Here is a 26,875-nt window from a genome sequence, read left to right on the forward strand (position 1 = left end):
TTCCCCACCACCTACTGACTGTGAACTACCCACAAGGAGAGGGGGAGATTCTGGTCCCCGGCTGATCGATCGGAGCATCTCTAATATCCCACTAACATATGGCTTGACACAATCACGTTACTGCAATCCCTCTTCAAAGTGCAAGAAAAAAAACAACGACACGGCTTAACAATGTTCTATTTTATTTTTCACCTCTTCTTTAAAGCAAGGGCAGCGGTTTCAATCAAACCAATTGACTTCTGCCTGACCTCTTTCTTTTGACTGCTGTCCAGAAAGGCCTTGGGCAGAGCTGAGTCTGCATACTAAGCCCTACGAAGAGGCGTACTTGACTGTAGTCTACTTAACTGACTCTGTAATGGTGTCATAGTTCAGTGCCACCAAATTGACTGAGTTTTCAAGCAAGCTTTGGCAACACTGGTACAAATACTGATACAACTCCAAGTTTCTCGCCCTTAACACAACAAGGAGCATCAAAACACTGCCGACGTATCACTGGATATTACCCTCTGCATTTAGAATTGATCAGTCCAAGCCAGTTACATCAACATGTAAGTAGATGTGATGTATCTGTCATGACATAGTTTTAAAGTGGCACTTATAAATATTTGTATGTGATGTATGTGTAAAAGGGTCACTCGTAGTCAGTGGTTGCCTTCAGACTTTCTTGTTGTCGGTTATTTTTGACAGACAGGGTCGTAACAATTCCGCCATAATCTGTCTGTCTCGTTGTCAGACGTAGCAACCAGCTGGTTTAGGGGAAAAGACGACAGTGCACTACCTGCACCTATGGAAAACAGGCAAAGTCAGCAAATAGCTGGTAAAAACAGTGAAGCATTTAGCAGCTAAAAAGCCCGATATTTCCCTTCGAGGTTGGTAGAGAGCAAAATGGAGCTCAAAGTGAGTAAATATTGGACTTGCATTCATCAGATGGCCCAAAACACGACTCCAAATCAGTGATTATGTTGTTTAGCATTAGCTGGATGTTTAAATAAGCAACTGTGTGCTAACATGCTAGCTATTTCAGCTTTGTAAGGCCAGACTTCAGTTTGTCAAACATACGTGATGTTTAGCTTGTGGAGATGTTCAACAGAGGGGGCATGCACTCGTTACAGTGGTACTAATCAACATTATATTTTAGTTCTCATTATGTTTAAGTGAGTTTGTATTATTGTTTTATTGAGAAACTGCAGATGACTGGGATTTTCTTCTTAATTCTCTCTGGACAGCCTAGACCTCCTCCAGAGATTGCTTTTCACACCTCTGACATGTCCTGTGTAGCAAAAGGACCACTGCTTACATTCAAAAGGCGGTACTTAAAATTAGGAGAACAGGAGCCATACGGAGGAGGCAACCGAACAGCAGGCTCCTACTGTTTTTGAATTTCACTTTGCTGCTCTTCCCTGTGTTTCTGTGGAGATGAGGTCATCTTGAGTGACATGCTGACAATGGTTAGGTAATAGGTCTTTACAGGCTGCTGGAGCTTTATAAATCTGCTCTGCTGGATCACACGTGGCTCACTCACACATTTTGGCTCCACCAGTTTACATTTTCATCTCGTCAAATTGTGAAATCAAATGTCTCTTCAAGGAGGAGAAAAAACAATTTGTTGTTTTATTGAGAAGTTATTCTTGCAGAGTGAACTCAAGAGGAAATATCAGGTGGTTTGTATTTTTTGCTTAATATTTTATTGGTGCTATTGTGAGCGATACTGTGAGTGGGAAGGGACCTGCAATGGCACAGAAAAGCTCTTATGAAAGAAATGCTAAGCCTTAAAAAAAAAAGAAGATACACAGCTGCCCGGGAGTATTTTTGCACCATAATTGACGTGCCACAAGCATAATTTCCCATCATTAGAGGGACCTGTTGCCTGGGAGCACAGGAGATTCCAAGGAGGAACATCTGAGCCCTTAAGCTTCCAGGCCTGAGAGATAACAGTGCTGCAGAGATATGGGTAAAACATGTGGGCAACAAACAAGACCATTTTGCAGATTCATTATGTTGGGTTGTAGAAATCATATCAAGCATTCTGGTATACATAATGAATGCAGACCTGAAGGAACATTTGATTTAAAAAAAAAAAATCTGCAAAGGAGTGGAAAGTAAGTGCAACCTCAAGACGTGATGTGTGGAGTAAAGTGCTTTCAAAATGCCTGAATAATGTGCCCGGTCCCTTTTTTACATAAAATAAAATAAAAAACCTCTTCGCTTTCCTGCCCTTGAGACGAAGCCTCCGATTGTTTCCGGTCCTAAAGAAAAGCTCATCTGCAGGAGATGAATGACCTCTGTCCATTCCTCATCATCAGCTCCGCACCAATTAAACGCCGACAAAACACTGCGGAGGAAGCAGCTGCTTTCATCTTCTAATTGAATGATTGATTTGGCTGTTTCTCTATAAGATGCTTTTATGATACAACCCCTAAAGTGTTTGATTTGATTTATAGAATGCAGCTTGAGCGGGCCCACTGATGTGGGAAAGTGATATATACACTATTTGTGAATTCATATGGTATAAAAACAACAAACCCGTCTGCTGAGGAAACAAAGCACACAGAAAAAAACAAGTCAAGTGTTTTGTTTTGCTAATTTGTTGTTGCTGTCGAGTACCTCTGGAAGAGACAGAGATGTAGACAGACATAATGTAAAACTGAGTTCATCTTCAATATGTTCAGAAATATCCTAAATCTGAGACCGACTTGTGTGGGAGTTCGGAAAAAGATTTAGTTGTCATTGTTTTTGTCTGGAAAATACCTTAACAATAGCTCATCCTTAGGGCTGGACACATCTCAATACACAAACCTTTCATCAGGGATCTATATTCACTCCACCCTTCAGGACAATTGGTGTTTTGGTGTTGGATTTTACTAAGACTATTTTTCATTAGAGAGCCATTTGCCATTCTATTCTTGGTGAAGGATGAGTTTGATATCATGTAGCAGCTTTCAGTTTCCACTCTGGGGGCAAACAAGGAAAAACTGAAATTCTTTCAAAGAAAGTTTTTTCAGGGATTAGTGTTTGACTAACATGGTTTTGTAAGACTGCGATAAGTGGGCCCTATAATCAACATTCTGCACATTCTGAAGTTCAGGTCTCCACAACAATGCTAGTTCAAGCTTCACGGTTCAATTTATTCATCCATAAAATCAGAGTAAATTACACTGTTTCCACTTAATCAACCAACCCCGATTACAGAACATAAGAACTAGATACCCCTAAAATAACACAACAGATAAAGATAGATCTCTGAACATGTGGTTGAGTCTGTGTCACGTTACACACACAAAATACCAATCTGACATAATGGCAACCAAAGATCCAGGGATGGACAAAATAAGAGAAACACCTCACAAAACAACACAGTCTTGCACAGCTTGCAATCGGGAGCTTGAAGTTTGAGCTGTTTTTTCACAATGTTGTTGGTGCTCTAAATAAATAAATAAATACAAATAAATCACTGCACATGAACAAACACATCTCTAAAACTGGACGACTCAGTCTAATTATTTCCTTTCGATGCCGACTAGGACTTGCTGTGAAAACGTGATCCACATGTCTGTACAGCATGTCTAGATTCAAACAGACACAATGCATGCATACTTGGAAAAGCTGTTAAATATGCCAGCAGGAAACCCAGCAGGACAGACAGTAGTTGCCCATTTCAGCACAGAACACCCACAAAGCATCGTGGCAGCTCTCTAACTCCAGCATGAGCAGAGCTTTGCAGTAATCTGACGCATAAAGAGAGTTCAAGGTCCAGACTGGTACGTCTCAGCTATTGGATAGATTGCGCTCAAACTTACTAGAGAGATTCATGTTCTAAAGAGGAAGAATCCTCCCCAGGCGTTTCCTTCAGCACCACCAGGAGGATTACCGGTACATGTGTGGCTTTGACTGAAATGTCCCACCAGCTATGGGACGGATTGAATTTGGTACATAGCTTAATTTTCCCTTTGAGAAGAATAGCAGTGATCTCAGAACACATCTGGTTCTATCATCATGTCAAATCTTGTCTCATCCTTTGGGCAAAATAAAGGTGTTGAACGTGACATACCTTCTAAACATCACCATGTCAACAATTTCACTGCAAGCACATGTTAGCGGGCTGACATTAGCATTAAGCTAAACACACTATTGTGCCCAAGTACAGCCTCGCCGATTCGCCAAGTCTTTTATTCACTTTTTATTTTCTTATTCCTGAAAAAAAAGTTTGCAAATATAATGTTAGGCTACCAAGACCCCCAGATGTTTATTCTGAGACGGAAAAAAAAAAACTGGTGGAGAATGTTTTTATAAGTGATTATTCTGAAATGTATTTGTGTCCATCTTTGTGCTTGTGTGTGTTAAGAAAGACTTGAGTTAATGGAAGTCTAATTACAGTCTGTGAAGTTGTAATAGCCAATGTACACACTGATCTTAATACTGCACTTTTGAGATAACATTAAACAAAGACGTGATTACCCCAAAAACAGGATTGTGTGCAGACAGGAAAATATTTCACACACCCTGTGATGTTGTTGAGTGCTCAGCTGCACCAAACCAATTTTGCATCAAAGAAGGCAGATGAAAAGAGTCCAAAGCGACAGTGATATAATTCTCCCTGAAATCTGTTGCAGCAACATTTCCTCAACAAATGCGGCATTCTCGATGTTGGCACAATTCAAACGTGTTTTTCTGCTCGCAAGATGTCAATAAATATCAGTGTTGTACACACATGCAGTTAATAAACGCTGTATCCTTTAGCACTTTCCAAGCCTGACCTAAACTTCATAGCAATCTTTTGTAAAGTGCAGTTTGTTTGCAACTGTGTTCTCCGAGGGCCTGAATATATTATATATATATATATATAATATAATATATTCATTTTTTAGAGACCTGCACATCGGCAAATTCATTTTTTTAGGACAATTGCACAATTTGTAGCGTTTCTGTTTCAATAAAAAAGGGAAATATTTGAAGTCCGATTTTTGTCCTCATCTCGCCGTAGATAATAATAGTAAAGAATAATATAAATAAATAATGACTGCAAGTCTGAGGAAAATGTTAACAGGCTTTTGATGTCGTCTCCCCTCCCACCGCCATTGGATGCAACAGGATTCTCTGCGTGTGAAGACGCAACGGCAGCAGTTTTTGTTTTTACTCCAACAAAACCTGCCACCAAAGGTATAAAAAAATCTGCGAGAAGTGACTGATGCTTGCAAGGAGAAAGAGCTTCTCTCTCTCTCTCTATTCAGTGTTTGTGTTAAAGCGCGCACATGTGTGAATTATCCGTATAAGTTTCGAATATCGCCAAATATTTATCTTCAAGCTTCAAAGCTCCAGAAATTATATTCCATAGAGCCCTATTAGATCTATGTACATTTTCTTCACTCAAGCGAAAAACAACTTATGATGGTTATTGTGCTATTTATAATTATGGTAGTATAACCAAAAACCTACGTATTATGTAAATTACATCAGTATAAATGGACGAACCTTACTTAAATATATTAAGTTTCCTTTTATACATAATGTATTTGAAACATTTCAAGAGAGAATGATTTGTCTTACTGCCACAGCATTGCTTCATGTTAAATCTTAGCTTTTTTTTAAAATATTACTTGTGGACATGTAGTTCACTGCTGTGAGCACACAGTGCATTTCTTCTGGGTCAACGACAGACGCACTGAAACGGCTTACAGCACGACGAGGGCATACATTTTTCTATACATTGTCACTGTAATAGTGTCACTTGCTTAGCTTACAGGGCTTAAGAATCTGGTGTCAGTGTCTCGCTCAGGCGCATGCTCACAGTAGCTACAAAGTCAATTCAGCCCCCTATAGCCAGCCTCTCCCAGCTCAAATGAGTCTTCAAACTGGGACAATTTCTGTTACGATTCTTTAATCTTCAGGCTATATACCGCTGCAGTTAATTAATTAATTAATTAATTAATTATTTAATACACGCTGGCACATTAAAGTGCCCTCAGCTAGAAACGTCTCACCCGTCCCTTAGAGACACTCATTTCATATGGTATAAACAATATGAGTTAAGTCAGATAATGATGAGAGTTTAATATGCCCGTAGCCTCGGGGCTCGCTACTGGAAGATTTTGATGTTCTCCTGAAGACATGATGGCATATCACCCAGCCAGCCAGCCCAGTATATTTCTATGTGCTAATTCGTGTTTCATATGCATATTGTAGTAAATATCACAATCTTATGACTGAAGGCAAACTGTGGATGAGCATTGTATTTAAAGATAATTTGGATTTAGCCTAAATGTGCAAAACAGATTTGCTGCAGCTTTGTTTAAAATGGGAATTTAAATGTGTGCAGTGCCTACTTTAAAATATGGTTAATCTTATATCGCCAGTAACCCAAAATATTGATGTTATTGCAATATACCATACCTTTGATGCCTGCGTTTTCTTTCAAGCCTTGTCAAGAATTCTGTGGAGAATTCACAGCAGAATGCACACATTGTTCATTTCCCAGCTCTGGAATAAAAGAACACTAGGAAGGAGTGCGGGCAACAGAAGACTCCATGACATGTTTGTCCTGTGGTAAATTAATCTAGAAAGGACGTTCTTATTCCTTGAATGATAAATGACGGAAATAGACAATTGTTCTTTTTTTTTATCATGTTATCAGAAGACTTCAATTAAAGCTTTTGTCTCGTTTGACTTGTCAAATGAATGCAGTGACAGTGTTAACCAGTAACCAAGATACAGTATGTGAAGATATGAATACACCTTTAAACACTTCATTCAGACAGCTCTACAGACTCCTACTTCATTATGCTGCTGGAGGTACTGCAGCCTTTTAGTGCAGCATAAAGGTGATGGTGATGGAAGAGACGAGAGGATCACTCCAAGGGTACATCCCAAGTCTCTTAATTGCATCTCTGTTTCCCTTACTTGCGTCTTTTCCTTGCGTCTTTGTCCCTCCCACCAAAGGAAACCATGCGAGGAGAGAGGTAACGAGGAAACAGGTCTTAAGAGAAATGAGACGTCCTTTCCTCTGAAACGTCACGTGAAGCGACGTCTGTTTCTGATGACGGCGGCAGCTGCTCACAGCTGTCAGTCGGCTTTAACAGCTGGAAAGACTTTTGATCACTGTACTTATACGAATAAAGACACAGTGATCATCACTGCCAGAGGGGAGATCTCTTTGTAGCCTGTTACCTGTTTATCAAACTGCATTGAGTATTTATACTGTGTTCTGTGTCCTGCTTATAAGAGCAGTAGAAGAGCATTCTACTGGCGGAATGCGTTCGTCTTATTTATGAATTATTTGCATGTATGTTTTGAAATTCTGATTGTGAAGTCATTATTAAATAACCCAGAATATGGTCATGGTTTCTTTTGAACATGGGAATTAATTCAGTAGGCTCAATGTGTCGGGGGAAATGGAAATTACATAACTCATCAAACCCGACACTCAGGAATGATCAGCCTCATGTGACTGAATGAAATGATGTAAAAAGTGTTTTGTCTTTCCAGCGCTCTCCATCTTTAATTGTATCCAAAAGTTATTGACGGAAATATCAGATCATCAAAAGACAAATCTTTCTAATAAATGAAGAAAGTTGTTTGTGGTCCTGTTGTTGTTCAGACCTACAATGAACATATATTTAAACCAGACGGTGAATCAGAAAACAAATCAAATTTAAAACTTGAGTTTAATCTGTGATCTGTCTTCACTCTGGTATAGAACTCCAGTGATATTGAGAATAATCTGATCAGTCCGATCGGCTGCAGCGTCCAATCAAATAATTGATGAACAATGAGGGGGTGTGTCTGCCCTGAAAACACTTCCTGGAAGGCTGTTCTCGTGCATCCTCGCTCATGGCTCCTCAGAGCAGAAATAAGAGCTTTGGGACGGCCATCAATATGGCAGAGCAGAATAACGAGGAAATGGCAAATAAAAGACTTGGGATGTACCCCAAGATCTTTGCGGCGCCATTCATGTCAGTGTACTTCACAGCTCTGGGCCCAAATATGGAAATCCTGGATGTGGTGGATCAGACCTTGTCAAGCAGGACTACAATTTCTCAATGTGTGGGTCGCAGTGGGAGCTGTGTTAAAGTGGGACAATCCCACAGACATGGTACCGCACCATGAGGCCAGCACCGCAGTGTAATCTGGGTAGAGACTGAAGACCTGCGAGCCATACAGAAGAAGCAGAACAAGGATAACCTTGCACAGCCAGCAAAAATCCTCAACTGGCAGTTTTATGGATCTTGAGAGGTGATAATCCTCTCATCGTTTTATTGTATTGAAATCTCTACAATATTCTGTGAAGGGTTCGTGTCATTGCTTTTGGTTGTTAGCTTGTGGAGCGAATTACACTCAGTCAAAATACATTTTTTAATCACATCTCTTCCTCTACATTGATCATAAAGTAAAATAGCAGACCTTTATTTCTCTTATTGTTCATCTTTCACCCAGATTTCGACAGTTTAATTTGACAGTAGGGAAAATGGATTGTTCATTTGCTTTACACGACCATGATATTTGATTTAACAAAAAAACTGCCATGAAAAGCAGTGTGTCTCTTTCCCGGCTGTCTGATGCAGCAGACGACATGTTCTGTAGTCTCTCCGAGTAGCGAAAGATTCTTATCGACGGGGAATCTTCACTATACACGAGGACAGGCAAGCACCTGTTGGTGGAGTAGCTCGTGTGCCTTATGGCTGTATCCTGTGTGACTGATGCTGTTGTCAGTCTTGAACAGGTGGATATACCTTTTAAAATTCATGAAAACTCTATTGAGCCGTGGCAAGGAGGAGAGTGAAAGAAAGTGAATTAAACTGAGCCCTGCACTTTTTCTAGCTTTCAGACTTTGACTCATTCTGAATCATTTGTATATCTTGGCAGCCTCGCCGCAAAATTGATGCCATTCATTACATGATTGAGGGGGTGGGTGGGGGGGGTGGGGGGGGTGGGGGTGTTTATGTGAGGTGAGTGGAGGTAGCCAGAACATTGCTGAGAGCAACTTACACTGTGATGATTGATAGGAGGAGAGCTGCATAAACGCTGGAGTGTTGGTTCCCTAAATGCAAGTGAGTGTTCTCTCTGTCGTTGCCGGCTTGGGGCGAAGCCATTAATAAACCCTGCAAATGATGATAGCTGCTGTATTGATTCTAGCTTGCACCCTCTATTCTCCACCAGCCCCTCTTGCTCCGATGCTTTGCCTCGGTAAACACAGGCGTTGAGACTGTTGACCCGGTACGTCTCCGCCATTGATCACACCCTTGATGTTGGGACACCGCATTCTCTTTGTTTGCGTGGTAGCTTAATCCATCCACAAAGCTTGCTGATGGTACAAAATGGATCAATACTGAAGGAAAAATGGAAGTATTAGATTAAAAATGATAGATTTCTCCCTGAACAGTATCCCACCCCTCTCCTCTGCAACTGATTGGCCTGCATACCACAAGAAACCAGAAAACGTATGTTATGGTTCGAAACAAAAATCCTGCAGGGAAATTGTTTGCTTTCTAACAAATAGTAAAGAATGAACCGTTTCATTTTGATCACACCTTCCTCAGACTGACAACAGATGAGTAATAAGAATTTCAGAGTTGCAGCAGCCTGATCGCTATACTGGCTGATCAAACAACTGTTTCTATGCATTCTGCAAACATTTCCTTCTTTCCTGCCTTCAAATCCGATCCTGCTTTGTCTCACCCATACGCTTCTCCCTCCCTCTCCCTCTCTCCCTCTCTGTGTTTCAAATGACTGGTGAGCGCCTTGTCATTTGTAATGGAAATGACACGCCCTGAGTCAAAGTGACATAATGTCAAAATTGTATTCTGTGATTCCTGCCAGGCTAAATCACTCTTGCTCTATTTCTCATTCAGAATCAAATTAGAAACACTCCCACGGAGCCCCCATAACTCCAAAAAAGACTCCAGTGTAACGTCTCCTATAACACTTGAAATCCTGAATGCTGGGCAATGTCGTTGGCTCAAGTTCCTCTGAGAGAAAGTTGACGGTTTCTATGCCTCTTTGGTGAGTTTGAAATCTGCCGGAGAAAATGGGGGGGGGGGGGGGGTTATGTTCAACTTTAAAATGGTAACAAACAAATGAAAGGCTGTTTGTCTTTCTCCGCTTCAATGAAATGACTGCCTCTCCAAAGAAAGACTTTTATGGTCTTGCCTCAGCCTCGTGTTGTTTTTCATGGAGACTGATGGGCCACTTCACATTTTCATGAAGCTGTGAAAGATCGTTTAACCTTTTAAGTTAAACAGGTGAATAAGGAATAAAATGTAAATGCATTTGAACGCTCAGTTGGTCTGATATGAAAAACCACACAGACTTGGTTTAAAAGACACAATAATCAGCATATTATGGAACATAAATCCCACTGGTGTGTGCTTATCCTCAAAGTAGATATTTATTTTTTAACCAAATGCGTCGAGGAAAATCCCAACCCACAAAATGCAATAACACATGGCAGAACACCTCTGTTCAGCAAGTGTGGTCAGAAATGCTAATGCTAATGCTTTTGGTCAGGAATAACAATACTTTCTGCGAACCAATTGTGGATGTTTAGCCGAGCCTACACATTTTCCTGATTTCATCTGGGCTAGTGGGACAATTTGTGTCTCACTGTGCAGCGTATTACCATATGGAAATATTGCTCAAAATACAACATCATGTTCATTTTGCTGAATCAAATTATCTCTCGACCATCCAGGTTATTTCAGCATACTGTGTATGGAGATTACTTGTCCAGGATAGTCAGTGGTTGGTTCATGCCGATGTTTTTCCCCTCACATAAGGCACCAAATCCCATATGCCTCCCCCCCATCGTAGTCCCACTGCCTCGCCAACACAAGGGTGCCTTATAACCATTGCTTCTAAATTGACCCTTCAAGGTCCTTGTGCAGGAATGAAATTGGATTTATGTTCCATTAGAGGAAGCATACAGTTTTAAAGAAATTGTTGGGACTTTGCGACAGGGGTGAACACTGTAGAGTAATGCAATTATTATGGAAAGAAGGCAAAAGGTTGGTTTTCAGTGTTGCAAGAGACCAAGGACTCACTTCAGGGTCTCTAAGCAGATGTGCGAATAATCGTCTCTGCACAATATTCATTTGTCACTGTCTTTAAACTTTAAATACAGATGCAAAGACAGATTATTACCACTTCAACAATAATCACTAAGGTGTTGATCTTGGATCCTTTTGAAATCATACAGTACAACAACAACATATATTCACATTTCCAGTTACATAATTGGTGTGGATGACTTATGGTCATCAATGATTTTTGAATCCTTTTGAATCTGTTCCAAGCCAGTTTCAATTAGTGGCTGCTCGTTTAAAAGGTAGTTTCCAATTAAAAAAACAGAAGTCTGTTCCTCTATTTTTGTGGTAAAGAACAAAGTAGTGTGAATGGAAATTCATCTTTTTTTTAAGTAAATCTGCAGCATATTACAGAGATAGATTGTGATAGAAAAGATAAATAAAGACACTTTGACATCATCTGGTTTGCTTTGAATCACCCGAGCCGTCTCACAGCAGTCACAGTGTCCGGACACGATTCAGAAAGAATGTCAGCACTTATACAGGTAAGCTAGAGAGCTAGCCAGCTTGAAAGTGAGGGAAACGTCTTTACAACAAAGAAGTGCATGTTGACCTGACAGGTGCAACTACACCAACAGAGGAGTGTGTCCCGCCCACACAGTCCTGAGGAAAGATCTATCACCACTCAAACTTTTTGGAAAACTGCTTATTTTTGGAAAAACAAAATTTGTAGGTTTAACTGAAAAGACAAAATAAAAATATAAATTAAATGTTTACTAAACAAGATCAAATGCCTCCTGTTTTAACATGAAATGCCCTAAATTGGGGTTACAGTAGAAGTTTGTTGTAGCTAAAGCTGCTGTCTTTGGAAGAGGGTCTTTATCGGGATGAATAATCTGATTAAAAGGAGAAGCTGACTAAACAATATTATCTTCCACCTGCTCATTAGCAGGAACCATCTTGAGAGGAACAATAGCTCTGAAGGGAAATGTACCGACAGATGCATTTGCCTTCATTTGGACTTTGTCATACAAGGCTCCATGCTGCGCGGTGCTTTACACACTAGACAGTTTACAACAGAGCTGTGAAGCAAAAGTCTGCTCTGATGCAGATATTGTACATGACAGAAACTCCCCTGCATAAATAAAATGTGATTTAATCTATATCCAGTTCACAAAAGCCTTTTCCAGCCTTTTCCATTGTACAAATATTGAGTGACTGTCAAGATGTCAATGAGTGACAAAAACACAACGTTCATTAATTACTTCCCTACTTTATTTATTTTGAGCCCACCAAACTGTGCTCAGCTGAATTCCTTTTTCATTATTGAACATTGGTGTGATTATGTTATCCTTGTCTTTGCCTATGCTAAATCTTATCACCTTTGCTGCTGGAATGACCTAATTTCCCGTAGGGAATCAATAACTCTAACTCAATGACTTAATCTAAAGACTAACGCTGCTCTATGCTGCCACTGGCTGCATGGGTCTGGTAATCCAGATGTCAAATGTACAAATTAGGAAAAACTACAGATGTCACTTTGGAAAAGACTGCTGCAGAATGTCACGACAAAGATAAAAATTAGTTTTTTTTAAGTAAAAAATTTTGACAGGGGAGGCAGTTTAAAATCCCAACGTATTATCCCTGGACGGAGGTCCAGCTGTAATAGTTAACAATGTCCAGACTTCTCCAAGTAGTAATGCTGCCACGATAGGGAGAAATCCAGGAACAGAACTCCAGGAAGAATTATCAGCTTTGGACAAAAAATCAAATTCTGGTACTGCTCCCAGAAAACATGTTCCTCTGTCACTGTTTTTGTCCGTCACAGCATTGGGTTGGTCGCCATCGAAAGTGACATGTTTTATTTCCAGATGTTACAAGATTTTTGTTCAGATACAGCCACACTGATTGATTTTTGTAGATTTATCATTAAAGAATTCAGTATCCAACCTGAGCAGCTGCAGCCATTCAAGCCAACCACGAAAAGATTTTCTGTTGATGTAAAGGAACAAAGGAAACAGATATCACAGGACTGATTGATTGCCAGGTGAACTCTTGGGGGTGCAGTGTAAAAAATACTACAGCTCAAAAAAAGCATTTCTATAGGATAGAATTAAACTCAAAGCAATTGCTGATTCGAGAAATGAGAAATATGTGAATCTGGTCAGAGGTTACTGTACCAAACTGCATAGGGGTCCTTCGGAGGTGGTCATTGGAGATCTTTAATAAACAACATTGTCTTTCCCACAAAGACAAAAAGAGTATATGCCTTTTGGTGAGCAGCAATCGTTTAATTCATTAATTATTTAACTATATGCTTATTATTGAGGTTCTAGTTTGCAGTTGTGTTGTACTGACTGCATTGTATTGAGAAGTGTTTCTAATGTTTTACATGTCCGATCAGTTGTACTGGAATGCATGAAATTGTATAGGTGTGCTCTTAAGTGGCCAAGGAGTGTATGTATTGTGTGCTTGTTTAAGCACATTGTTTGGGTAAACCAATAAATGGGATGCCAGGAAAGGAAGGATACAATAAAAAGTACTACTACTACATTTTTGTAGTAGTAGTAGTTTTTGTAAACATGTATGTACACATATACGCAATAGATGTACCCGAAATGTCCTTAATGACAGTAAAAACAAGGTCTATGCAAAACTATAATTTGGCTCGGTCAATCTTTACCTGGTTAATACAAACTTTGTTTCTTGATACAAATCAGTCATGAGATGTTTAACACAATTACAAAACACATACATTACTGACATCGTTAACTCTCTTATTCATTTCTAATGTATTTGTTAAGTTCTCCTACAATATAATTTGTATTTTCAAAAGTCAAAGCTGTAAATCCTTTCAATAACCACATAATTGCATTTTAATTGAAGATATCGGGGTCTACAACAGGTTTTCATCAAATCTTTATAATCCTGAATAATACAAAATGTAAGCCTAGTCCAATGATGATAACGCGAAGCCGTTTAGAAAGTGCTTAGTGGAGGCTGAGGAATTCTTATCCTTCTGACAAAAGTGATAATGTTTTAATGAAGAGGAGCTGTGTGGATTAGTGACAGAATTGTAATCCAGATTAGTTGCATGAGCTGTCCAATTTACATCATTGTGTTATGCTGTCTAATTGAAATCCCTTTCCTCCTAACAGTTAGGGAAGATAAAGGTATAATTAAGAAACTTTCAAAATCTAATCCTTTAAACTTTGTTAACACTTTTAAATAAGAACTTTCCAAAAATGGTCCCAAACATGGAGCTATTACACAACTGAATTAGGTTTGTTTCTTTTAAGCCCTATTCCACAAACATGTTTAATTTGTTGCTTTTAATCATTCTTGTACAGTAAATTGATCATCTCCTGTTGCCGAGTGCAACATGACACCCAGCGACGTTCAATTAAGCTCCACTTTTCGGGCATGTGACAACACAACAGCCTATCGATCGGAAGCAAATGTGGTATTGATCTCTTTCAGTCAGTATCCTCCTTTCATCTCTTTTTTATTTTCCATGTAATTGTGCATATAGTGTATTAGCTTAGCAGCCACCAACCTTATCTGTACCAATTTGCATCGCTTTTTGCAGGCAATTTGTGCAGCAATTCACCGGGTAGTTCAGGATAAATTAAGCTGCAGCATCCCCCGTAACCTCCCCCACACCCTAATCCATTGCTTTGGTTTCCTGCTCTTTTGATTGGATCGGCAACACACAGTTTATATAATGTTCTTCCTGATTTGAATATTTAGTAATGTACAGTTGCATTACAAAGCACAGGCTGGCATATGGGAAAATGTCGTCATGTGCGTTTACCTTTCAGTTGAAGTAAAGCTCATGAAATACTGACAAACCATTGCTACTGGGTACTATATCTAATGCTAAAGATCAAAGTTCAAGCAGCGGCACTTTTAAGAAAATTGGCTTTTACGATATCTATGCATTAAGAGTAACAAATACCCATTATATCACTGACAGGCCCTGAGTGAAAGAGAGAGAGAAAAGCGAGGGCAGATGAGTGGCAATCATTCCGCCATTCGCTTTGCCCAATTAAGCAATGACAAGTAACTGTTTAAGCAAATTGCAACAGAACATATCGGAGGCACTTAGGGGTCATTTGCGTGATGTCAAATAATAAATAAAGACATAACTGGCTGACATGCCATGCACACAGGTGTGAACTAGAGATTAAAAGGCCATATGGATGGAAGCAACCTTTTTACATTTACTTACCTTATAGAAGGATAGGTCTGCCGGTATTTTATGTCTCTCAATGACATCAAATGAAAAGACCAAAACCAACAATGAAGTCATCCTACTAACAAGTAGTCCCCAACAAATATACTTAGTACTCCTTTTTTTATAATAAACATTTGCAAGAAATTGCAAAACTGAGCGGTTTTGGGAAGTTACAATGCCTTTTGAAAATCTGCTGTTTATAGAGACTCGCGTCTTCAGTAGGAAAGAATGGGCCGGCGGCAGAGGAGTCAGAAAGCATTGAGGGATGGACTAACACATTGCTGGTTTTGTTCTTTTCACAGGATTTGCTGACTGCAAGGAAATATGTAGAATTTCTCCAGCTTCATTATTAATAAATTATTCAAAGAAACAACTTCTGATGAACCTAAAAAAACTTTTCTTTTTAAGAATCAGTTAATAAAGTACAATTAGTTCCCACCTTCCTCTTCAGATTTCACTTTCTGTTGCCAGGCATAACTTCAATCCAGTCTAATATTGTCTGTTCTCTGTCTCTAGAAATAAATCACCCAGGAGCAATGCAGAATTGTTTGTGTTCCCCTTTTTCTTCCTCTTCCTTTTAAATTCCCCACATGCGCCGATTCATACCTACTCTGTGGCTAATGCTTCCAATCACACCCGTCAAACAGGGACAGCAGTTACCCCATTAGCAGTGTTTCTCATGTCGATGTCAAGCAGGCCATTGGTTTGCATGGGCATCTTGTTAGGGTTCTTATTGACATTGTGTTTCATTAACTTGATTAATGACACCTATTGGGGCATGCTCCACAACAATCAACATCTCTGCAGAGAGGGGCTGTCTGCAGTCTAGGATGGGACTCTCTGGTCTTCTTCTGCCCACACTTGATTGTCCTCTCTGTGTCCTGTTTGTTTCCAAAAGGCTGCATTAAAAAATGATCTTATAGTCATAAATGCCCAACTAGCATGCAGTGAGGGACCATTACTTAGGCCCCAGATGACCATTATGAACTTTCCATTTTAGAAACTGAATGCGTGTTTCAGAAAAATAGGCCCGAGGAAAGTAGAGAAATAAACTGTGTATCATATCAGCCAGGATAGGAATAAATCACTTAAAGATGCTCCTACTAAATTATTTGGTGATTTAAGTGCCCACTGTCCTGCTGTTTGCTTTGATTTCTTCACCATTTAAAAATACAATTACAAGATGCACATTGCCAGGAAAGCCTTCTATAAGTCTGGAACTAAAGCAAGGTCGAGACAAGGTTTATGTCCAATGCAAGCTTTAAAATCATGTACACTACACCCTTATGTCAATGTATTGCACTGTCAACAGGATAGCTTCTGGGTTCATATTTGAAGACCAACGGGCTCTTTTTTTTTTTACACATCTGATGAATTCTGAAGTGTTTTCTTACAAATCAAAGGGATTTCTTTCCCTATCTCTATGCCTCCTACATCTGCTCTTATATCTCCCTTTAGGAGGAGTCACATCCCGGGTCAGTGCACGAGAGATGAGAAGCTGCTCGCCCTCAAATACCCTAAGATCCGGAGCCCTGAAGGCCACCGATTCCCGGCTCTAGGTACTGTATGCTGGAGAAGAGAGATACAAAAGCAGACATTGAAAAAACCCCACCTGGAATTCATATTTACCTTTCATCATCTGCTTTTTGCCCACATTGTACTCATGTTATATTTGCTCGCCCTCTTAAGGGAGAGAGGGGAAAGCTGCGCTGGTGCAACTCCAAGCAGGTGGATGCTGGGCGGCCAGGGTTGCTGCTGCTATGGGAGCTGACTCAGATCATTTTCGGCTTTTTTTTCCTCCATTTTGCTCAAAACAATGCTATCTGGCAAAGTAAGTGCGCAAGTGCAGCAGCAAAATAACAGTATACATGCAAAATAGGCCTTATACTGTATACTGTATCAACATAAAATCTTTCCACAGTAAAAGGATTTGCTGGCTGGAAAACATTCGCATTAAGGGATCAAAGTCAATGCTAATCACTTGGCAGGAAAATATATAATTACTCTGATTTGATAAGTTTGATTCGAGAAATTGTTATCCACTCAGAGCTGAAACTAACTTGGAATAAACTTTATGATGACTAAAACAATTAAAGCCTGGTTCATTTACGGAAGAAAAAAAAGACAAACATAATGCTATGGAAAATAAATGCAAACTACAAAATTAAACATGAAAAGTACATAATGCACAGTTTCATAACTTGTGAAGTTCATCCATAGCTACAAAGAGCAACAATACAACCAACACTAGGACACGAGGTACTGCAGATTAGGGCTGCAATGACTTGGATTCTGGACAAAAACATATTTAAAGCATCATAAATGTCCCATGGGTTTATCCTTCATAGTTCTGTCTTGGAGCTCAACTCATCAGATAATGATGATCATTTAGAGTTGTTACAGATTGTCTCTGATTGCACTGAACATGATCGCTAAGTAATGCATGACGCTGTTGGTTATTAGCAGTGTTTTCATTGTTTTACCTCATGTGTAACACTGTACCTCCGTTTGGGTAATATGTACGACTCACTAGATGTTGCAATTTGCAGAGACATGCATTGTTTGGATTTTTCAGCCCCGATAAACTCCGTGCCATGTTTTACCCAGCATCTCTTATGCTCCATCCCTCAGCAGTCCCCGACGAGGCGATTAAGTGTTCAGAGAGAGACAGACATAATTGATGAGCAACCACAGCCAAGCTGGTCTCATTCTGTCCGGATACAGTTCAAGTCGGAGACATGACTGGGACACCTTGAAGTCTCATCCTTTTAATTACACTCGTACTTTGCCAACCAAAACACTCAAACTCATTGGGAAATCCTTTAGCAGAGTAATTTGCTGGATTGGGGTAAAAAGGAAGTGGATCCAATCTCTTGTACAGCAGTCCAACTGAAAAGTCGTGGTGGATTACTTATGGGAGAAATTACTTTTCTCAAATTAAGCCTCCGTTCTTTCTACCACAAAATGCTGATTGAACCAGCCCCCGGGTTGATTTCTTAAAGATGTGGGTGTTATTCTTGGGTTACTGGGATCAATGATTTTGAAATAAAATCGAAGCTATTTCTAGTTGCAAAGACTTGGTTTCAATCCTGAAGCATAATTCATGGTTTGAAAATAAGTAACTACGTTTTGTACACTTTATTTTTAGCCTTATCAGCTATTTTTTAACACTAGATGACACAAAACTCCATAATAAACTCAGAAATACAACTCTAGCATACCGTCAACTTGACATGTTGTTTCGGCTAACTGCTGCAAACAACTGCCCACTTACACATCCAGAACACACAGAGCCACATGAGCATCTCATTAAACTTAATCTCCATCAGCTCCTCGGAAAAAAACATCTTTTAGATGCTCAACTTTGTTAAAATAAAAAAATAATTTGGCTCTGTGTTGTTTTCGGGTGCAGGAAGTGTTCATTTTGCTTGTCTGAGCTTGTCTGAAAATTGCTGCCTGCAGTTTTATATCGGAGGGTCGGGTGATGAGAGCCACTGTGCAGTTTATGTTTGAGCCAGAGAACCAGAACAATGAGTGTTGAGAAACCAACACTCTGCTACATTCTACACAAAAACACTGAATTTTTTACTTCAGTGTGACTGAACAGAAAAGCTTCAATTTTAACCAGTAGATCCATGACGACAGCTTTGTAAGCATGTGATCATGAAGCACTATGAATTACTGTCCTTTGTTAGTTCTCAGGTACATCCGATATTTTGTCTTAATCTCTTAGTTAAATCGGTTGCCCCTGCATCTAGCAGTCTGTTTAACGTTGAAAGAGATGCATTAATGTTATTGTCAAAAAAAAATAAAAATAAAAATAAAAGTAAGGGTAGAACCCTGATTTTGTGTGCATAATTCTGACCTGGAGTGTCTTTTTGGACTTTTAGTACCTGATTTTGTCGTGAGCTTCACCGATTTTCTAAAATACAGAACGCTTGCGTGAGTAATATCTTCCCACGCCCGGTGCTAGACCCGCAGTCATGATATATGAGGCCAAGTGCACTCACCGTCCTCCCGAGACTTCTGGATGAAGGCATCGACGCCGCTTTCTCCGTAGTTCCCCTCCGAGGCCACTGTGGAGACGTAGTTCCAGCGCATGGCCTTGACAATGTCCACCATGGCCTGGGCCTGGTAGGTGTCTGGAGGCACAACACGGGAGAAGAAGTCGTAGCGGGTGTTGTCACTGAGCTCTGGAGCTGTGGAGGCGTAGCTCACCTGGGGAATCTGCACAGGAGAGAATATTGATAATATGAGCTTGAAGTAGCATCTAGTGAACATATGGGTAGGGACAGGGAGTGAAGAATATAAGGGCAAGACAAGTTTATTTTTGTTTCACGTTTTAACAACAAGGCAATTCAAAGTGCTTTACATAAGAGGAAAAAAGCCATTAAGACAAGATATAAAAGAGACATAAAGATGTATTAAAAGACCATATAAATGGATGCGTACACGATTAAAAATCAGATTAACTACAATAAAACTGATTAAATGGGAATACAAATTACAGAGCAATGCAAGATGTGAATAAATAGTCTAAGAGAAAAAAAGACATGTTATTGTACCTTAACATTTTTGGGACTTTGCTCCAGATATGTGGTGCCTAACTAACTGAAAGCTGCTTCTCCCTGTTTAGTTTTGGGGACAATAAGCAGACCTGAACCGAAACAATCTGAGATGTCTGGATGATTTATAATGGAGCAGCAGATCAGAATTGGCCCTAAAACATTAAGAGCTGTGTAGACCATCAACACTCAAGCCAATTATTTGACAAACATGAAGCCGGTGTAAAAATCTGAGGAATGGTTTGATGCGATCCACTTTGCAGTTTGTAGAGAGAACAGCTGCAGCTGTTTGATTGACGTTATAGAGAGGCGTGTCAACACAACGTTACAGCAGTGGAGACGAACGCATGGACAACTTTTTAAAGGACTTGCATGGGCAAGTCCTTTATTTCTCTCTGTTCTTGAGGTGACGCGAGGCTCATTTTGCAAAGATACCTTTCTTGGTTTGTGGTCTAAAACATCAGCAACTGAAGCTGAGCTCTGGCTTTTAATCACTCTTCTTCGGCTCCACAAGCAAGTATTTCTGTTTGTCTTTGACAAAGAGGAAAAAAACAAGAGACAAGTCTGTGGGCATCCAATAATCTTCATTCCTTTTGAGATTCAAAACAGAGATAATGATCCTGAACCCCCACCAAGCCTTTGAACACCCAGACTCAGGCTGGACAGTTCACGAGCTGAGAAGATGAGCGCGTCAGACTCAAGAGTACGGGTCACTTGCCTAACAGAAACAGCATCTTAGCATCTTAACACAGCATGCTTTACACACCGCAGAATGTGCTTGCGTAGCTGTAGCTTCTTCGATAAATACAGAAACAAAAACAAAAGCGATCCACTGCTACAGGGTACGTGGTCGCAGCTTTTAAAAGAGTAAAGCTTTATAAACGCAAGATCTTGCATCATGGCAGGCTTCTGTTGCTCCCACTGCTCCAAAGATTTTACTGATGCGTGTGCTGAAGAAAGCAAAAAGTTACATAAGAAGCTTCAATGGAAAAATAAATAGGTCAGCTGCAGCACGAAGCCAGTCTTGAGTGACCATCATTTTTTGGATTTTCTGGTGGTGGTTGTTGTGTTTCACCACAGGGGATTGTTTCCATGGGATTGCACAGTGTCAGGTTTTGTAATAGGTAAACTGTGTTCGGGTAAACGGAATTTATTTCATCCCTATGGCTCACAGTGATTCACCAAACAGACAGCCGGGGTGTTTCCTGGTACTGATACACAGCGTGCCCTTTTGATGAGGATCTGTCGTCGTGTTTTTGTGTCCCTAAACAAAATGAGGAGAAGGTGCACTCAGTGAAACATGATCCTCATGAAAAACAGCCCTGTTTTCAGTCTAGATGATTCTTTGCCCCGTGTGGCATTTCATTATCACAGACACCAGACCTGTAGGCTGTGAAACACACACACACACACACACACACACACACACACACTCGCACAGATAACCCTTGTTATTAAAAATGTGACTTCAAGGCAAACTCCTCCCACCAAGATAAAAAAACACTGTAGCCAAACTCACACATTTGGGTAAAAAATATTTATAAAAAAAAAACTGAACTGGAGTTTCATCTTGACTGGCCCCTCGGCCACAGGTTGCATGTGATAGAGTACATGTACAAAGAGAGAGCAGAGACTAGAAAAGAAGAAGAAAAACTTGTGGAAAGGTGATCAGTTAGAGGGGATCTAATGAATGATCTGGGTGATACTAATGAGAAATCATAAACGAGTCATTTGTGTAAGATTTAATGGCATGAATATCAAAGTGGCAATAGAGACGCTTTTTTGCTACCTTATCATATGTTGATTGCACGATGTAATGGCTACAGGATAATGACACCATAGGCGTTTAAACTGGATGTCTACAAGCCTCGCTTAGATGACAGCGCTTTTGTTTTCCCCGGTTGCTGTTGGTCGCTCTCCCCAGTAACCAAAGAGCATAAATGTAAGTTTTTTTGCAGTAACTATCTCCGGCAGCGGAAATAGCGGATGCTGGGACAAGTAGCAGTGGTTAACAAAACGCAGTGTGTCCTCTTTGTCTCCTGTTGGGTTTTTGCTCGGCTTTGAGGAAGACAGAAAGCTTTCCAGTTGTCTTAGCGACAGCAGCATCAAAGTTAATACTACTCAGGAAGGCTAAGAGGGGGGGAATTGAATGGCGTCACACGTATTGTATCATTTCCTGTTGGTGTGAAATGTTAAAAATGTATATTATTTTAAACTCAGTGATCAAACAGACAATATGTCAATGATTATGTTGTACGTGTCGTATAGACTTAGTATGGATTGGGGACAAAGCTTGCATCTTTTGCTTGTTTGCTTTTTAATTTAAATGGTTTTAATATCTAGACCTCATTCAATGCAGAATCTGGGATGAAAAGTTCAGATTTCTGAGACCAATTACATGAAAAATAAAGAAAAAAGAAAAGAGGATGTATTTGTACTATTTGTTTGTTACATGGGGGTTTGTTTGTGGTATTTTCAGTCCCCTCCACCACAGCCTGTCCGAGCTAGCCCAGCTTGGTTTGACATGTATTCATGAAGACAGGTTAGAGGCCAGAGTCCCTGAGGTAATTCACTTCAGTACAAGGACCTGAAGATGATTTGCTGGGAGAGCCTCAGCAGGTGAAAAACATGAAATAATGATAGAGAAAACATATTGTAGTAATGGAACTGTGTATTTATGGGCTGGAACTTCAAGAGCTCGCCAAACAAAGCCTAACATACAACTGATGGAGGTTATTTCGGGAAGAAAAAAAGATATACTTCATGTAACTAAAAGGCTCCATGAGAAACATTTTAGAAGTATTAGCACTGCACCGTGCTCTCTGTTACTGTGGCATTTATAATAAGGTCTCTAGGTCTTTAAAAAAAGAGCTTTGTTCTGTGAAATGAACACACAAGGTGTCTGTGTCCTTGTAATTCATAGCATGTGTTTTGTTATGTTATTGTAATTAAACATATTTCTACTAATTACAGACTTAGGTTTTGCCTGGTGTGTTGCCCTCCTCTTCATCCAGCTGTCTTTTTCTTGTTTCTTGGATTAAGGTCTACTAACTCTTGTTATTTACCTTGCATCACTGAGTGCTGTATTTTAAGGAGGTCTTTAAACAGAAAATGAATCATAGGTGAGAGTGAACGGGTTTGTTCTCCTGCTTGGCATGTGACTTTGTCATCTATGACACCCAACACGTTCTCTGCTGATGACTCAGCAGAGTGCAACGTTAATTTAATTGTTGAGATTAGCAGGCACACCTTTGGGACCAAAATAGCAGATTTCTGAAACACTGCATCAGTTTCTGTGAAGTTCTGTGAAGTTGGTGAAGATCACCGGAGTTTGTGAATGTGGGAAAAAAAATGTAATGTAAAATGACTTTTCTTAAAAAAAGTGATTTTAAGAAAAGTAGTTATGCATGTGATGGAACTTAACCCAATGCATTTCAGAGAGAAGAATGTCCCAGTGACACATGCTATGTGTATTTGACTGGAAAAAAAGACTCTTACTGCAGCACCTGTCTCACATTACATTACATTCGAGTCTCAAGACTTGAATTCACTGCAGCACAAATAGCTCCTATTAAAATATAATAATCTATTTCCTGAACCTATGTGGTTTTACTCATCAGTCCCATGGACAATCTCCAAGATTCGACTTCTTACTCTGAAATGCCTGATTTCTAATTAAAAGTGTTTGCCCTATTGATATCAAGACGTTTAAATTTAACATTTTCAAATATCATAAGATCGCCTTGGGTCCGAAAGCCTCCCCAAAATACATCCTTTCGTGTTTTACAGCATAATTTAAGACTTTTTAGTGTCTGGCTGGCGCCACATGTTTGCTTTGCTGGGCATCCTGTTAAGATGGGGGAGCAACTTAATGATGATAATGTTGGGACCCGAGGTGTAGGTGAAGTATCTTTCTGTGCAAATTATGCATGCATGCAAAATAGCTGACTATATTTGCATCTGTAATTCAGGCACCTGACAGATCCGTGCAACCTGCAGCGCGGTGCAAATGCAGAGCATCTGCTTCAATCAAGCTGTATATGGAAAACACGGATGGGTAAACACAGTTTATCCCCACTACTTGGCAATCTTAACCCAGCACAAAATAATGCAGTTTTTTAACACAGCATGAGCTAAGCCAAGCTGTTTTTCTTCATGACCTAGCCATATGATAACAAGAATATAATAGTAACTAAACAAAAACTGTTTTCCAATTTTGAATTTTCACACTATTCCATTGATTTAGAGGTGTTGGATGAGTGTGAAGATAGGCAGCAATTCTACTTTGACAGTGTTTCATGTAGAAGTAAATGCATTCAACATGTTTGAAAGGATGATCTCTTTGTCTGTTTGCAAATATAAATACTGTATGTATAAAAATTCAGTCCAGTCATATTTCTACATACAGCTTAATTAAAATATCCAGCAAGTGTGGTGATGTTTTGACAAACTGTCGTTAATTTATGATCAAATTTGCAACACGCCGATGCAAAAGTTTGGAACTAGTTGTGGAGCCTCCTTATGAACGATTTCCAAATAGTTTTACAAATATGGGTCGAAAAATTGTTAGTTGCAGCCATAATTCTAAATGAAAAATCGTTGATTTTGGCGGTCGCCATCTTGTCTTTTTGCAACCAGTGAGCGGAAGTGACCATTTGTGGACTGTAGAGGAGTGACGTAGAGATGCCGTATACCGCTCAATCACAAGGTAGCCCCGCCCTAAAGCATATCCTGCTTTATGGTCTATTTGACTCTAAATGGACCATCATTTACTAAATGAACATCATGCTGTGTTGAAGAAGACTTGAAACTATCGAATGAGACAATGAACTCATGTTTACAATGTTTACTGAGGTAATACAGTGAAGTAGGGTCATTTTCTCATAGACTAGATTCTTACAACCAGAGGAGTCGCCCCCTGATAGCCAGTAGAGAAAATGCAAGTTCAAGGCACTTTACTTTTCTGAATCATAGGTTGCCGCCTGCTCACCCCACTGGCACATTTTAAACTTTTAACTTCAATTTCTGTTTTTCTGTCTCTCTGCTGTTATCTGGTCTCCTAAAACAAAAAATAGTTTTCTGTAACTCTTTTCATTACTCGACATGTTTTTGGTTCACGATAGTCATCTCTTTATAACAAAATTGTACCAAAATAAAAATTAGCATTAAATTGCTCTGAGGCCACCTGCCAGCTTTCTCATCAGATTAGCACATATTTCACAGAGAGTAACGTAAAAATGTTTTGGGAAACACGGGGACATGTTTTAACTCAAAGAGCAATGCACAAAAGCAATTTCACCAACATCATCGACATTTAGCCGCTCTGCCCGCGGTCTTTAGAAAAGTGTAAAAGTAGAAACAAGAAGTCATGATAATCATACACTAAAACATCCGTCAGACTCCAACGTCTAAATAGTTCAAGGTCTGCCTTTGCTCTCCATGAACAGTGGGGTTTGGCTTTGGTTTTGCTCCGTGTCAGAGAGCTGCCGAACAGCAGAGCTCGCACTGCAAAAGCTCCTCGCTCTAACAAAGCAGGAGCTTTGTGTGTTGGCTGCAGTACAGCAACAGCTGCCTTATTATTATTATAGATAAGTGTCAGTGGGCAAAACGGCAGTGTACTCACTATATTCAGGCCGAGATAATGCATGCAGTTTTCTGCTCAAGCTTCACGCAGATTCAATTTACTGCAATCACGGCATCTAATTTATGTTGTTTAACTATATAATGGCCACTTACCACGAAAATAGAATCGGCAATGAAAACAACAATAACTATAATATATATTTTTTTTCATGCTTTCTAAACATCTGCACAGACACAGACATTAGAGACACACTGAATATTTTCATTCACATGAAATTTAATTCAATTTAAGGGCCTGAAAAGAAATTTGGGTCTGGGCAGCGGCTGCATGGAGAGAAGTCGTTTAAATCTTGCAGTGAGGGATGCGGGTGAACTCTTTGAGTTAAACGCACCCCTTCAGTATCCACGCTTTCTCCTTAATTGCTATCAGCTGCTGTTGACACTGAGGGGAGATTAAAGTTTCACTTTGTTACTGTCAGGGTAAGTGGAGCAGCAAATAGCTGAGCCTCCCGAATAGAAAACCAATTCCTGCATAATGATATAACAAAACAGATTCTAGCTGCTCTGGGAATGAACAACGAAGCGCTGAACACAATGGGGACATGTGGCTATGACTCGGACCGATGCCATATCACGTGCAATGCAAGTATTGCAGTGTTAATAAATGTATTATTTATTTTCTTGGACTTTCACAAAAGCGGCAACTCATATCTTCTGTCCGCTGTGTTTCTGTGTATATTTTAATGTACTGCATAGTAACAATGAGTTTAGGTCAACAGTTAATTGACTGTTTGCTAAGTCCCGGCTAAGTTCTGGCTGGTTTTGTGTATTTCAAGCTAGTCATGGTTTATTACTGTGTAATAGTGATACTCGTTACCCGGAGAGGTTGGAATGGTATGGGTAAGGGATATGTTTCTAAAAGTTTTTACTTAAAAACCTATGAAGTTTACAATAGTAGAGTATGTTAGCAAATGATTATGTAGCACTAGCACTATGCTTTATCTTTTTGTTGTTGAACCAGTTTGACATCCTACATCCTGGATCCTTCGAGTGCATATTGTAGACCCTTCTGTCTGCTTCTCTTTGAGATTGATAACATTTAGTCAGGGAGTGCAGTTAGTGACAGTGTGGGCTCCTTGTAGCTCTGATAGCTTGATGGAGTGGCAGCGGGGGCGGGGCTTAGGGAAGTGTTGACTGAGTTTAAATTGTAAACTGCGAGGGCAACATAATGCTGCCTATTTCCAGTGCAGTCGGTTACAGCTGCACAGTGAAGCCATACTAAGATAAGATAAGATAGACTTTATTGTCCCGAAGGAAATTTGTCTTGGAAACATACATGCAGTGTCTGCTGATAAAACAATACAAATAACATATTGCATACATACATTACATACACAGACTGTCGCCAGTCCACATACCCGCACACACAGTACCAGTACATTTCACACTGCCCCTTAATTGTCCACTGTCAAATGCTC

General features: G+C 39.8%; 1 protein-coding gene across 1 annotated transcript in view; it reads right to left on the bottom strand.

The window, feature by feature from the left end:
• Positions 1-26,875, bottom strand: part of LOC142955487 (metabotropic glutamate receptor 4-like) — a 113,264-nt gene that overhangs the window by 41,267 nt on the left and 45,122 nt on the right. The window contains 1 exon segment of the mRNA XM_076097023.1: positions 19,260-19,476. Within this exon segment, the coding sequence (XP_075953138.1) occupies positions 19,260-19,476 (217 nt within the window).

The sequence above is a fragment of the Anarhichas minor genome, unplaced genomic scaffold (assembly GCF_050575085.1).
Source record: "Anarhichas minor isolate MPS153535 unplaced genomic scaffold, ASM5057508v1 ptg000023l, whole genome shotgun sequence".
Classification (NCBI taxonomy): domain Eukaryota; kingdom Metazoa; phylum Chordata; class Actinopteri; order Perciformes; family Anarhichadidae; genus Anarhichas; species Anarhichas minor.